Genomic DNA, 15,268 nt, shown 5'->3' with positions numbered 1-15,268 from the left:
GCTATCACAATTGCAATACAGCATAATTTTACAACTAGTTAATTGTTTGCATTGGAGGTGGTTTATATTAATTGTGTCAGAAACTGATAAAATGTGCTGTATATGAACTACCACAGATATCAAGCTTCCATTACGCAACAAACCAGTATGCTATTAGCATACTGCAAATAATGCCTTTTATATTTTAATGGTACTGCTAATGACACATAGCACCTTGTATTGATGAAAGCCTACAACACAAGCCAAATTTTTATTAATGTTAGGTGAAACTCAAGGGTGCATATTCCAACTCTGAAGAATTTGACAAAGATGGGAAAAAAATCTTTGTTTTTGCTATTTGTATGGTTCTGCACAAATGTGTAAGATACTGAACTGTGGAGAGAAAAGCCTTTACAGTCGCCGACCGTTTATTCTGACCTCACAGGGACTGTGGAAATGTCCGAAAAAACAGGTGTCTGAAAAATCAGATTAAGAAACAAAGAGAAAAAAAATCCTTTATTTCCACGCACTTATTCGGGCTAGGCAATAGCGTTGAAGAAATTGTGAATGCACCGTTGAACGCTGTTCTGTTTATGCGCAATCAGATAAGCCTGAATTTCAGAGAGGGTCGTACAGTCACTATAGGCGGCTGAAAGCATAGTCACTGCTTGTACTAGCTCTGCATGCGACAGCAGTGTAGCACGTGGTGCGTCATCTTCTGACTCGGAGTCATCGTCCGGCGGTGCAGCAGAAACCTGACGAATGATCTTGCCGTCATCGAGTTCTGCACATGTCAGTACAGCATGTCAGCACCTGTGAAACTCAAATGAGACGGTGTCCGGAATTGCAATGCAACCGCTGTGCAGGTCCCCACAGAACATCTTCGGCGTCAGTAGGGAGCACATTGGAAGGCGACAAATCCTAGGCCTTTTGGCACATGCTTGCCATCATGCCCCAGCGCAGTCTGCACGGGCCATTAGAAACTTGACGCGATGTTTCAGTATGCCGCGTTGGATCACCGCAACCTCGACACAGCATACAAAGCAAACACCATCACGCCGTCACGCCGACACCAGTCGCACAAACGAAAAACGTAGCCTACTCGCAGCATCGTGCACAAAGAATCAAACAAATCAGCTGCTGGATTGTCGTGACATGGCTTACTAAGCTGAGACCGAAACTGCTGTAGCAACTCTATCGAACCAGGCGGAAACGATGATGAGCGAAAATTTCCAGTAGCGCCACTTCGTGGGGCAGCAAGGAGGCTCCGTTCAAAACAAAAATGGTGCTCAGCTAGCCGAACCATGCACCGGTCAGAGTCGGTGCATGGTGCCCTTGATTGAGTTGGCTCAAGGAGTGTCCGAAAAATCAGACGAGAGGTTGCAAGGTGTCCGAACTTTCGGCAATTGTTATACTTTATGGTCTATGGGGAGAATGGCGGTGCCGTGAAGCAGACAGAATAATCGAGCATGTCCGAATCTTTGGAGTCCGGAAAATCAGTCGGCGACTGTATTACCTAACCTGCTGCTATCAAACACAATAATTCAGATGAAATAATACAGTTAAAACTCGATATAATGAACTTCAATATAACGAACTTCTCAATATAACAAAGTATTTAACTTTTCATAACCTCTTATCGATAGAACATGATGTATTTAGAAACTCAATCTAACGAAGTGTGTTTGTATGCCATTTCAATTTAACGAAATTTCACTGCCACCACAAAGGAATGCCGAGACAATGGAAACTTCCGCGGACGCAGATGGTCAAATGATTGAATTACAAGCGGGTGCTTGCAAACGCACCTCTCAAATTGCGTGCTGCGTGATAAGAGCGACTGCCAAAGTCGAGTCGCATCATGTTCTGCATAAAGTCCAAGTGCGATGAGTGCCTATCGCGCCCCGCGCACTTTATGCTTTAGGAGTGGGTGAAAGTGTGCGAGGGTGAGACAAGAAAGATGGTGGCTTCACGAGTGCCGCTTTGCCACATGTGCAAAGAGAAAGGGGGAGAGGAGCGAGCTCGCAGTAACGCGATCAAACGAGCGTGAAAGGGGGGGGGGGGGGGTCTCGGCCGTGGCTGTGCACGAGTGTAAGCGCGCCTGAGCGTATACGCAGCTGCGCACCCTACTTTAGAGGTAATCTGCCACATATGCAAAGAGTGGACGTGCAAGACAGCATGGCACCATGTAAGCTGTCTTACCGTGCATCTAGTATTGGAGGTTGCATAATCTCAAGTTTCGGAAACCCGTTCAATCGAGAGGCAAACAAAGCATTCGCTGCCCCCTACCGACGCTTTTAAAGCGAAGCTTTCTATGCCTCACTGATTCGTCCGTGTGCGCTGAAAACGCAGGGCAGGAAAGTCAACTTACACGTCTGTGTAGAACACTACAGTTTACATTCGCAGTACCGTGCCAACGTCGACTTGCCAGCCGGTCAGTACCTGATAATGGCGCGAAGAGACAAGCTCAGCAAGAGTAGCGCATGCGCAGTAAGTTCACTGGAAGAGCAAGTTGCGTCTGCTTGACATCACACCACCTCTGTTGCGATTAACTGAGCTTCCCTGCTTACTGGAGACGGCAAGTGCACATAAACACGGGCTTGTCTTAGGATCTGGAAAAGAACAAAAATCAAAGCCCCTTTCTTAAAGAAAAATCATTGAGCGCCACGCTACCCAGACAAACTGTATATATCTGCATTGCATTACACGTGTCACGCAATGCATTCCCGGCCGTCACCATGGGCAGGCCGTGGATGCAGCGCACGGCAAAAGAAGAGGCTGCCGTACGTGAACGCAAGTGTAGAGTTGTCCATGAAAGTGTGAGTGTGTGCGTGTAATCAACAGCTACATGATCTAAAATAAAGGCTATGCAACTTAATTAAATGTGTCTTCATTCAACTTCAACCTTCAAAAAATACAATCCTAAACAAGCAATCTAATCACATATGCATAGCATCGTGTCGCTCAGCATTTCTTGGGTTCGTTGCGTGGTCGCTGGCTTTAGACTTTGATTCAGTTTGCATTAGAGGAAAGCTTTGCGTTCAACCATCCTTCTTTAAGGGGCTTTGATTTTTATTTCTGATAGTGTCATCCCAGTATGGGCAACACTATCACCTGCGGGAGTGGAGTGCTCGTGAAAGTGTGGCGAGCTTTGCTTAATTCGTACCATCGAGAAGATACTGCCGACATATGTGCAATGAAACCGTATCATTTATCGCAGACTCCTAAATTATTAAAATGAATTATTTTCTCATTTGAATTCATTTTTGTTTTTGTCGACTGCCCGATAATTCGGAAAATTCTGTGGCTCCTTTCCGGGTAAGAAAAATCGATTAGCGACTGTACTTATTTGCATAAAAAGTCGAATTTCAATAGAACGAAATTTTGATATAACAAAGCAAATTGCCGATTTAACCGACCTCGTTACATCGAGGTTTAACTGTACATGCTAAATAGGTTAAACTAGTGTTGCCATTGAAGCTATCAATGAGGAAGCAACGGCTCTGCCCAAATTTCAACAGATACTTATAAAATTAAAGTTTGCTCATGCATGCCATTGAGTTTCTAGTGACACAAGCACAACAGCTAAAGTATAGAGTAAATTTTCCCGCTCCCATTAACTCTAGCCTGTAGCCCACAAAGATGAGAGTAAAGCAAATAATAATCACATTTAGCTTCTTGATCTTCTGACCATTTTCCTTCAAGCCACACTTCAAGGAGACATAGTGCTTCATGAGATGCAGTGGGTCCATGCGGTCTTTAGTTTTGCAGTCTTTAGTTTCTCTGTCAAGAAAAGCAACCAGAAAAAAAATCACGCTCACAAACACATAACAAAAAACATGCATGTGCAGAATGCTCTATAGGTGAGGCTTGGTTATTCATCCCCCAACAAACACAATGCACCGTAAAGCAAACAGGTGCAAGAAGTTCCAAAACCTATGACCAAATTTTGTATCCCTAGTTAATGCTGTGTTCAACAGGCTCAGCAAACTCGTCAGTGCATAAAGCATAATAGTTAAAATTATATGACATGATCTTACATGCACACACCAATTATGATGACCTGTGGTAACTAGAACTAGCACTCGAACAATATTCAACACATGCAGACCATTCTGATGCAGTTTTACAGCAACTATGATTTTCTTTCTAAATTTTATTTATTTATTGGCTCAGTTTGTTCAAATGCATATTATTGTGGAATTTGGCTACTGAGAAGGCAGAAAAGAGCTTTGCCCATGAGAATACTTATAAATCAGGTAGGCATTCACTAGTTAACTGCTGAATACTATGATTACTTCTAAGTAGTGAAGTTTCTAAAAAGAAATTTTACAATCATTAGCCATGATCAATTCTGCAACATTCCATAATTTTTTACTTCAAACTTATGATTTCAGGCACTGTAGCTGTTGAAGAGCTTTACCTCCACCTCTTAGGGTGTAAGAGATGTGCTTACATAGCTTATCAGGGTGTCTACCAAGTTGACATTTCTAAATTCCCTGAATTTTCCAGGTTTTCCCTGAGTGGATTAGCAAAATTCCCTAAGTAACACAGAACTTTGTTTTATGTCAAGATGGGCTGACACCATGTTGCCCAATGTTGTCGCTCACAAGTAAGCACGTTAAAAAATTAAAAAAAAAACTTAATCCAATTTTTATAGTAAGGAGTAGTGTTTACTTTATTCAAAAAGAAAGCAGAAGGGTGTGGGTAGTGCAATGCACAGAAAATAAAACTCGTTTGAAAAAAATGGTAAAACCCATTGCGAATCAAATCAAACATTCACAAATACGAATAAAAAAGAGATGCATACAGAAGCAAATATTTTTGAACATGACCTATTTCTATTAATTGACAGCAAGCTCATGGGTATGGGGCCCAAACTTTGTGACAACTGAGATTCTCTCTCAACAGCTGTTAGGTCAACCTCAACTGTCCTGACATACTCTCAGGCCATGCACAACACCTCAGTGTTGCATTTCACTGCTTTAAAGAGTTAATTTTGGTTTAAATGAGGGACACCTGCATTTCGGCGTCAGTCAACACTTCTTTTTTTCTTCTTTGAGCCCAAGTTCCTTCAAAGAAGCAGCACCATGCTTCCTCTCCTGTTCATTCCTCAATGTGTAGGTGCTTTCTGTTCTCGTCCTACTTCCACTGTGCATTGGCCCCATGGACCATTTGAAGCACCCTTGGTCACTTGTGCAATCAATGTCCAATTTTTTGGACTCCCTAGAATGCAAGTCCTTCAGTGCCCTTAGGGGCTCAAATCGCCACAGGCACGTCTAAAGAAAGCTCTGATGGCCTCCCAGTACAGTTATTACGCATATCGGTGGTCATACTGTGACAGGAGACGGCGGGTGTACACGTGTATAATTAAGGTATACATACTGTGTCCCACGACAACTGTCCCTTCCTACGCTTAAGCTTCACCGCAATACATTGCGTATGCTTCACCGTGTTACATTTCTGTACAGAGGCGAGGCTAACTTTCGGGAACCGGTATTATCCAACATGCCGAGCTTTCCGAGCTCCGAAGCCAATCGCGCGGATTACAAACGTGGAGTCGGTGTCATTGCTGACAGCGGGGAATTCTTTCAATGAAAAACACGGCACCAAACGGGAGGAAGCTTAATAATGAAGGTTGAAGCAGCTAGGCCCATAGCTGCAGTGGTGATGGCTACGGCTGCCAGCGGATTTGCGTGCGAGAGCACCGATTCAAGCCGGAGAGATTATCAAAATGGCAGCGGTGGCGGCTTTGATTAATGCCATTTCAGACTTGCGATCAAGGAAAAAAGTCCGAAAAATCATACGGCGAAGGGTTCTTGCGTCTGAAATTTCAAACCTTCTTATACATTGACTCTATGGGTACGTGGTTGTGCTGCGAAGCCGTCCGAATTATCGGGCATCCGGAAAGTCGGTCGTTGACTGTATACTGGCAACTCCTCCAGCCTACGACAGGGCATCAAAGTAAATTTGTTACAATTCCTCTCTGTTACTGGAGCCAGCATTACCGCGACTTTCACTCCCTTTCAATAAAATTACAGCTAATTTTCCCTATTAGAAGCACAAATTCCCTGAGTTTTCCCTGAGGATTTCCAGACTATTAAAAATCCCTGAAAATTTCTGGTTTTCCCGGTTGGTAGACACCCTGCTTATGCTAAATGGCCACAAGTAAATAGCTCACAGACTACTTAGGAGTTTACATCTGCATCACTTGTGGCCAGATCAATGAAGCCAAAAGTATAAATTAATCCATTATACAGCTCCCAGATTATCTGACATCCTGGTGACTTAAGATTCCAGTGTAACACTATTCATTTTTCACATATTATAAACAGGCAAACAATGTAACTTCTGTGTGCTCGATAACTCAAGGAGTTATAGGACAAATGAAAGCAAAGGCTAGATTTTGCACACAGCTCTAGTATTAAGCACGGCATGCCTGCAGTAAAACTATTTTGCAGCCTAGTCTCCTACCATCACACCCCTAATATATGCGAGCTCACAGCTCTCTGATGCCATAACCAAGTACAGTTCACTTTACTTTTTTACATTGGTGAAAGCACAGACAAATTAGTATATGGGCTGCTTCAGCAAAGGCTAACTAAAATTGCTAAGGACAGTGCAGTTGCCAGTGCAGTGTGGTGGTCCTTTCAGCAGCTACGATTTACGCAAGTGGACGTTACAAGTTCCATGATAAGCAATCATACCTTACTCAATAAAACATTTTAATTCATTTTTTTAAACTAATGCCTTCAGAGAGCTAGTGCAATAGTAGAATTCAAGTTAGATGGGGCAGAATTTTGAAACTTGCTCTAGTGCCTATTCAAGACTTCCGCCCTTAAATTTTTGGTGAAATACATTGCACTTCCAGTTAGCACAGTAAGGAAGCTTTTAGGTAAAATAATATTCTAATTATGGGGTTTTACGTGCCAAAACCACTTTCTGATCATGAAGCACGCCGTAGTGGAGGACTCCGGAAATTATGACCACCTGGGGTTCTTTAACGTGCACCTAAATCTAAGCACACGGGTGTTTTCGCATTTCGCCCCCATCGAAATGCGGGCGCCGTGACCGGGATTCAATCCCGCGACCTCGTGCTCAGCAGCCCAACACCATAGCCACTGAGCAACCACGGCGGGCAGGTAAAATAATATTGGAAACACCAATGCATGGTGCACCAAAATTTTACATCACACATGAATTGACACCGCAAATAATCAGATACTTAAAGGAGCCATAACACAGTCATCGGACTATTCTCAGTTTATCATTGTAATTTAGAGTAGAGGGTCCAATGTGGTCATATACACAAAAAAACTGGGCTCTCAATACATATCTTCAATCAAAATTTCTATTTGAAATCACTGGCTGCAAGTCCTTCCCAGTGACCGCCATTTTTCCATGGACTGTGTGATGTAAACAAAAGCGAGACCACGGCTGTGTCGTCTGTTCCAAAACAATTTGAGATCACTTGGGATGTTTTGCTTTGCATGCTCTGGCACCCAATATATGTCGCCGTTAAATTGTGTCCGCAATTCCTAAACTCACGCGATAAAACAATCAAAACACAAATACCAACACGCAAAAATTAATCAATCCATGGCGGCCATGGCGTATTTCCAGGCCCTGCAATCATTTCCAGTGCTTGCAGTACACAAAAACACGGTCTTTGAGACCAGCTTCCATTACAATGAAGAAGCTGTTAGTCGGGATACGATTTCATTTCGTCACTACTTTGTGTCACCAGACTGCTGCATGGTTCAACTACGATATTACAAAAATTAAAATACAAATCTTCTATCACACTGAATACATCCACATTTGCCAGCTTGCCGTGGAACACACAGTTTGTTCAACATGCAATGCACAATTCATGCTTGAAAATTCGTTGTCATGGCCCTTTTAAGGTGCAGCGTAAGAGCAAAAATTGTAGAAATATAAGAGAAAACTAACTTCTCTGACTCCTCATGAAGCTGCAAGCGCTCTTCATGTGACTCTGTAAACCATGGTTTACTCCCTAAGGATGAAAAACACAATAAAATCAACACTATTAGTAAGTGGCAGAAACATTCCATGCAAAACACAACTCGCATTCCAAGTCAATTCTCACAAAAAAACAAGCTACACAGAATAATCAGACACTCATATTTGAACATTTATTTGACAACTGTTTAGGACACACACTGAAAGTAACGGAACAGTCACTACACATTATAAACTGTAGCCACAAAGATGCATAGAAGTAAAGGACACAAACTGTGGTTAGTTTGGGCACTCCCTCATACGATTGCAAAAGCTTGCAAGTTAACCACCCAAGCTAGTGGCACATAACAGTTCCATTCAAATCTCTTGCATGAAAGCTTCAATAATCTGCTAAAATGAAAATGTGGCCAAAGTTCATTGTTTCAACATCATTTAATTTGACTATTCAGCAATCTTGGAACCTTGAATACTGGACGACTCAAACTAGAGCAAATCATCAGCAGTTATATTCAAATGGCTAGCAGCTGTGCAAAAATCACTCATGATGCTCAAGCAAGAATGAGAGCAAGCTGAAAACAACTGTGAACTTGAAGAAATACAGTTTCACATCACTGGACAACAGTGACAATGTTGAAGGAAACCCAATAAATCGAGCTGGCTCTAGGAACAATTCACATGAAATAATCTTTTGACACTAACACCAATGCAGCTTTATGTGAAGCACTAACCAGTGAAAGAAATATATATTTTAACCACATTCTCATGCTAGAGGTGGAGCCACTTGACAATACCAACAGTGACAAAGAGAACACCAGGAGCTGCAACTTTCTTAGAGTGTACACAGTGTGTTTGGCAGCAGCACTTCTGTTATGCATAAGTCGGAGGCCATGCCAGCTTTTTTGAAATTTTGAGGGCTTTCTTTTAAAAGCAGAAAAAATATAGATGCTGCAAACAACTGAAACTGTTTGAAATCTATCGTCAACTGCAATATAGTTTCAAACTACCAAATTTGTTAAAAAGTTACATTTCCAAGCGACTTGGCCACACAGCCTGAAATCCAGGTGAACAAGCACGATACAAAGAAGTATCCCTTGCACCTTTTGATTCAAGGGCAGATGCAATGTTCAATGGTGCAATTCTGCAGCCTCGCTTCCTGCTGTTTTTATATACCTGCCTGTCGGATGACGACAGAAAAGGCAGAGACATACCAGAGGCTTCACTTGAGCTCTGCCCCAAATACGTGAGTAGGCCAATTTTTTTCTCATATTCTTCCACTTCTGTCTTCTTTTCCTTCTCGCGATCTTCATTTTTAGAATGCAGGTTCCGCTGGTGCACATGGAAGAGAACAAAGGAAATAGGGGACATTACAGGGAGGAGCAAATTTTAGAAGAAAAAAGGCATCTTGCAAAAACGCATGGTACTCATTTCTTAACGGCAGTAAATATAAGTAAAAGAATGCATGTTTTGTTTTTCCACCTAAATTATACGTAAAGCTGCAAATCGTTCAGTTTTCTAATGTACGGATAAGTACTAATAACTTTAGTAGAAACATAGCACTTAGAAAAAAAGTCACACTGGCAAAAGAAGGGAAAGAAGGTACCAAAAGATGCTGACAAAAGCCACATGCACCATAAACCCTTGTGTTCTCAACATGAAGTATTTTCATGCTGAGAACAGAAGGCCAAACATTGACAATCATAATAGAAAAAAATATGTTCCTTGGCACTCTCATTGGAATAGATAGCATCATCTGTCATCAGTAATACTGTGCAACACTTCAATAAGTTTCCTATGGATCAAGCAGCTTAACTTGAGAAACTAATATTTCAAATATGACAAAAGCTTCAACAATTATACATGCCTTTTAAATCATTGAGTAGGCATGCAATGTTGTATGATAGTTGAATGTAACACAAAAATGAAAGCCACAGATTACAGCTGACTGCAGAAGATTGCATACCGAAGAACTGTAGAAAATAGACTGCAGAAACAGCTAGCAGGAACAAAATATCCTGTTTGCTCCACATGAACTTTTGTAGATGTCATAAAGGAAGGTGAAAGCATCATTGAATTGATGTTTTGAAGGCTAATTTCAATTAAATTCACTTTGACTAAACTGGTTATAGATGAGTAATATACACTACTGAAGCTATTTTGCACATCTGCAAAGCTGATAGCTGTCTCATTTTCTTATTAGCAGCCTTTCTAATTTTCCAATAGCACCTAAGCTGATAACGTGTGCATCTGGTGGTCAATGTATATGATATAACTCCCAGCACGCCACCTCTGAGACTTTTCAGTGTGCAGCTGGCACTATCTAATCTCGAACGTCATACCGAGGAGCCACGCTGGTTCGCAACAATCTAAGTTATGCGTGACTTCCAGTGAGCAATAATAATGGAGTTCTTGTTTTCAGCTTCGGCATCAAAAAGTATTTTTGCAAGCTTTCATGACGCGCATACTAGTATTTAAAACATGAAATTTTGCACGGAAACTACTCCATATCGACACTATCTGAAACTAAGCTTTTTACACAGTCCTGAATTTTTGTTGTAGGGCCTTCAAAGAAATATAAGAACTAAGATAAGAATGTCAGAAATGCTACTCAGCAGCAATTCTAAGTCTCAGTCCCAGATAAACCAACCATAAAGGGATTACAGAGGGGAAAATACTGAAAATGACGTGTTAAGAGAATGGCTTATGCAGGTCATGTCTTCAGTTTCAATCTAAAATCATGTGCAACCTTGATATTTTTAGTCACAATTTGATTCACATTCTCAATTAGTATCGCTCAAATTTTGTAACTATGTCAGTGGGTTGGCTACACTTTCTATAACTGTAATACCAATTGCCATTACTTAGCGTTAGCCCTCAAAGCTTACACAAGTGGTCGGTTTAATGTCCTATGTAAAGTGTCACACATAAGTAAGTTTTAATAGAACCGTTACCCTTTACAGGGAAGCAGTGTTGTTCATGGCCACCTCCTGTGAGCACACTTTTTTTTTCTCAAAGAAAATACTTAATGGGTCACTTTAGAAAAACAGTACGTTTTGATGATGGTGACGATTAATGGGATCTTATGCTGCAAGGACCAGGGACGGCCAAAGAGTGCCAAAAATTAGTGTGAAGTACTCAACGGTGTCAGTTTCAAAGGGTAAACAGTAAGTTTTGACTTATACATTACTCTTTTGGGATTCTAGCTGCCATTCTTCAGCAGAAAAATATTATTTACTGAGAGATGAAATGAAAAAAACAATAATAAAGGATCGAATTTCTTGAATTCCTTCCTCAAATAGCAGCACAGATGGGATCATGGTGATGTCTTAGTCTCAAGGCAGTTTTACGCATTTGTGTCTTGTTGTGCAGGAAAACTCAAATGTTTTAAAATTAATGTACCCTCTTTAATTATTAACTATTAACTAACCTTGAGAAGATGCTGCCAAAATTTATTACATCATAGGAACTTAATGCAGGAATTGAAAGGTGGCGTCCTACCTTGAAATGTTTATTAGTACGACTTACTAGGATAAACTATGTGCCCATTGAACTTCCCCTTCAAGGTGAATGAGTGTCGATGCGAAATGTACACAGTTTCTCTTTTTCTTTTTGCAAACAGAAGCTCATCTATGCAGGGCTGCCTGCCTGTTTACTTGCCACACCGTCACGGGTTGCCTACAAGTTAGCTCCTGGTAGCAGCCAAACACTCCTGTTTTGTATCCTAAGTTTTGCAACACAACACCCATGTGGCACAATAACTACATTGAAGATGGGAAGTAAGCATTTGTGTGATGCAAGCATTCAATGCCCTTCACCCAATGCATACAGCAGTAAGTATTACAGCCCAGAAAGGACACAGTTCGTCCACATTGAACTAGAAGTTAAATATTAACAGCATACAATAGATTAAAAAATGAGTTGATTGGACACAAAAGTACCTCAGCCTTTTCCACATCTTTGAAGAAGTTGAAATGGCCACCTGATGTCAAGTCTGTCGCAACCTCAGCAGTTGCTGCTTTCTCAAAGTCAAATTGTTCTTGGCCCTCTCCCTTCAATTTTCCACGCAAGAAGTTGATCCGGGCTTCTGACTCCTGCAGCAAGTAAGAAGTGGTCAAAGATTACACAAGCAATGCACATTTCAAAAAACTGTACTTCAAGGCAGCATGGCCAAAAACATAAAAACAAACAGCATATTGTACCTCCATTTCCAGTAATAAACAAGAAGAAAGTGGGTTAGGCGAGGGGCCCGATTTTTATTAGTCATATCATAAGAAGCCAACAAACACTGACACCAAGGACAACATAGGGGAAATTACTTGTGCTTATTAAATGAAATAAAGAAATGATAAATTAATTGAAATGAAAGCAGATGAAAAAAAATGGCAGAAATGTGGCAGAAAGGATGTTCCCCATCCATCGCCAAGGCTTGTGAGTGGTGGCGCTGGCTAACGCTCCCAGGGTTCTACTAGGAAACATAATTATTCAAGAAAGTGGATGGGGAAACAGCGCCGTGGTAGCTCAATCGGTAGAGCATCGCATGCATAATACGAAGGTTGTGGGATCATTCCCCACCTGTGGCAAGTTGTTTTTTCATCCACTTTGATTTCCATTAATTTATCGTTTCTTTATTTCATTTATTAAGCGCAAGTAATTTCCCCTATGTTGTCCTTAGTGTAAGTGTTTGTTCACTTCTGATGACATTCCCAGAAATAACAACTTTGCTACACAAGTTTAATATCAGTGACAGTAAGTTAAAGGAAACCTAAAATTATTCAAGATGATTTCTAATAAGCCAGCACCAGCTAAAACTTTCATAAATTTATGCGTTGCCAAATGAGATTTCATAAACTGATTTTAAGAAATCTCTGAAGAACAAAAACTGCCCAGTTTAGATGCAGAAAATTTAATGAGCAAAAATAAAATCCGCACAAGTTTGACTTGAGTATAATACTCATTACTAGAGCAAAAGAAGCCAAAGGCTCAAATGTTAAAATATGTCAGTAAGATGTCCATAAGCACACTAAACAGCTATATGCTGTATGTATTATCATCAAAGCACTTAATACCATTAAATATGCATGTGTGGCATTGGTATGGAAAAGCTAAACATTAAATTCCGAGGTTTTACGAACCAAAACTACAATATGGTTATGAGGCATGCCATAGTGGGGAGACTCCAGATTAATTTTTACTCCCTGTGGTTCTTTAATGTGCACCCAATGCATGGCATGTAGGCTATTTCGCATTCCCCCCCCATCGAAATGCAACTGCTGCAGCCAGGATTTGATCCCGTACTCTCAAGCTTAACAGCACAATGCCATAACCATTACACCAGCATGGCGAGTCACTGGTTTAGAAAGTAATGACATTAATGAACTTAATTAAATTAAATTATGGGGTTTAACATGCCAAAACCACTTTCTGATTATGAGGCACGCCATTAATGAACTTAAGGGCCTTGATATTTGTTTTCATTGACAGTGCTTGCTCGCATAACATGGATACGCGTTTAATGGCTAAATAAAAGCGCCTGTCTAGAAGGTGCATATGCAACACTCCTAGGGAAACTTTCAAAACTGTCTATCTCACAAAACACCATCTCACAAATCCCCTCCCTTGATAATTTTTGCAAAGCAGTCCACATTATTATACCTAGAATAATCCAAAAGTTCCTTTTCAGCTTTCCCTCTACCTAGAATTCTGGAAGCGGCACTTTTTCCCTGGTGAAGGCTATGCTTTTGCGTATGACAAGTGACTTGCTGAAGGAGAAGCTTCTGTCTGGTGCAGCAGTTCTTGCTACAGCTGTGCTTAGCTGCACAACAAATCACCATGCTGATTCAGTACATTTTCTCTGCTACACTGCCTTCCTTTCCTTTCTCTGTTGCGCTTCTTGCTGATGACATCTAAATGAATAAAGTACATTCTGTATAATGGAATGAAGCATGGTTAGTATTGCTTCTTTTTTTATCACAAAAAAGCATAAGTAGATTAAGAGCAGAAGTTCCAGCTTCCTGCTATGTGCACAAGAGAAACATTTTGAGATTGTTTGATGACGGAATTATATGGTTACTGGGTGGTCACTATATTTTTACCAAGTTCTGAAAGTCTAGCAAGGAGCATTTTATATTTAACTACAATGCAAGGCCTAGTGAAACCTTGAAACCTACATTACAATATCAAAGGCTGACAGAAAATTTTCTATAACATGTTTTTAATATGTAACATTACAACAGTATAAAGCATCAAGGTTGAATACAATGAATGGAGACAGACCTTGTGAAGGAGTTAAATGGCCTTGTCACTGCACGTATGCGATTCTTTTACTTCATTGCTGTCCCTCAACAAACTGGCGAATTCTACTATCCAAATACTGACGTCAGTGACAGAAGCAGACAAAGACACGCAAAAATTTAAAAAAAAAACGCAGAGTACCACTTACCGCGAGCTGAATTCTCCTTTGGAGTTCTTTTTCCTCTTGAGCTGCAAGCGCTTCATCCTTGCGTACACGGTCAATGTTTCGCTTGGTGCGAACATGCCAGCTGTATGGTTAGATGCCAGTAAAAAGCATAATTAATATTTGATAAAACATCATAAAGCGCACTTCCGTTTGTTGTCCTGATAGCGCAGATTTTAAGCCAACATTCAGATCAAACCTTCATCTCCATCGTATACGAGAAAGGGGTGATCCCAGCGTGACAGGACCCATGCTCATTTAAACGCAGTAGATGCTGGCAACACATCAATATCAATTCGAAGCTACAATATGTACAAATCGTATGCACTCAAAAAGATTTCACCAACGGATACTAAACAAAATAGGTACCCAGTTCGTGCTGCAAGAATGCAAGGATAAAGCTACTATTACCAGAATTTTTTTTCTAACCACTTCAGTGTTTTACAACCTTAATTTTCGTAGAGCAAGGATGCTACAAAACTCCTGGCTGTAAGACCATATCATACAGGAAACTATAGAGCTGTAGTTTCATGTGTGGTATGGCTGTATGTCCAAGCTGCGGCATGCAAGTTAGTAGGGACTACAACGTAAGAAATGCTTCTTTATCTGAATGCCACGCACCTTTTTTTAGGCAAAATATTCATTTCGTTACACTCCGGCAAAGAAACGCAAAGACACAAGTTCACTATTGCTATAGTGCGCTAGAAGTTGTTAAAGCTCTGTATACTGTTGCAATCATTAGCGTCGTCGTTTATCGTCGTATCTGCACACGGCTTTGGCTTCGCTTTGCTTTGGCTCTATGAGGTTGGTTGTTGACTGTACAACAACATTTATGTAGATATAAAAATAATTAAG

At 40.8% G+C, this 15,268-nt stretch overlaps 1 protein-coding gene across 2 annotated transcripts in view; it reads right to left on the bottom strand.

Annotated features, from left to right (window-relative positions):
* Positions 1 to 15,217, bottom strand: part of LOC139054078 (leukocyte receptor cluster member 1 homolog) — a 31,241-nt gene extending 16,024 nt beyond the window's left edge. Inside the window, exons 1-6 of one of the 2 annotated variants that reach the window (XM_070530599.1) lie at positions 15,035 to 15,217; positions 14,399 to 14,498; positions 11,898 to 12,050; positions 9,171 to 9,288; positions 7,933 to 7,996; positions 3,648 to 3,762 (exon numbers count right to left, since the gene is read on the bottom strand). In XM_070530599.1, the coding sequence (XP_070386700.1) occupies positions 3,648 to 3,762; positions 7,933 to 7,996; positions 9,171 to 9,288; positions 11,898 to 12,050; positions 14,399 to 14,498; positions 15,035 to 15,057 (573 nt within the window). In that variant the 5' untranslated portion in view covers positions 15,058 to 15,217. The remainder of the gene's footprint in view (positions 1 to 3,647; positions 3,763 to 7,932; positions 7,997 to 9,170; positions 9,289 to 11,897; positions 12,051 to 14,398; positions 14,499 to 15,034) is intronic. The other variant, XM_070530600.1, reaches the window with a different exon arrangement.
* Positions 15,218 to 15,268: the final 51 nt, after the last annotated feature.

Source organism: Dermacentor albipictus, chromosome 1 (assembly GCF_038994185.2).
Source record: "Dermacentor albipictus isolate Rhodes 1998 colony chromosome 1, USDA_Dalb.pri_finalv2, whole genome shotgun sequence".
Lineage (NCBI taxonomy): Eukaryota > Metazoa > Arthropoda > Arachnida > Ixodida > Ixodidae > Dermacentor > Dermacentor albipictus.
The sequence above is the reverse complement of the archived record's forward strand: the minus strand, read 5'-3'. Positions and strand labels throughout refer to the sequence as shown.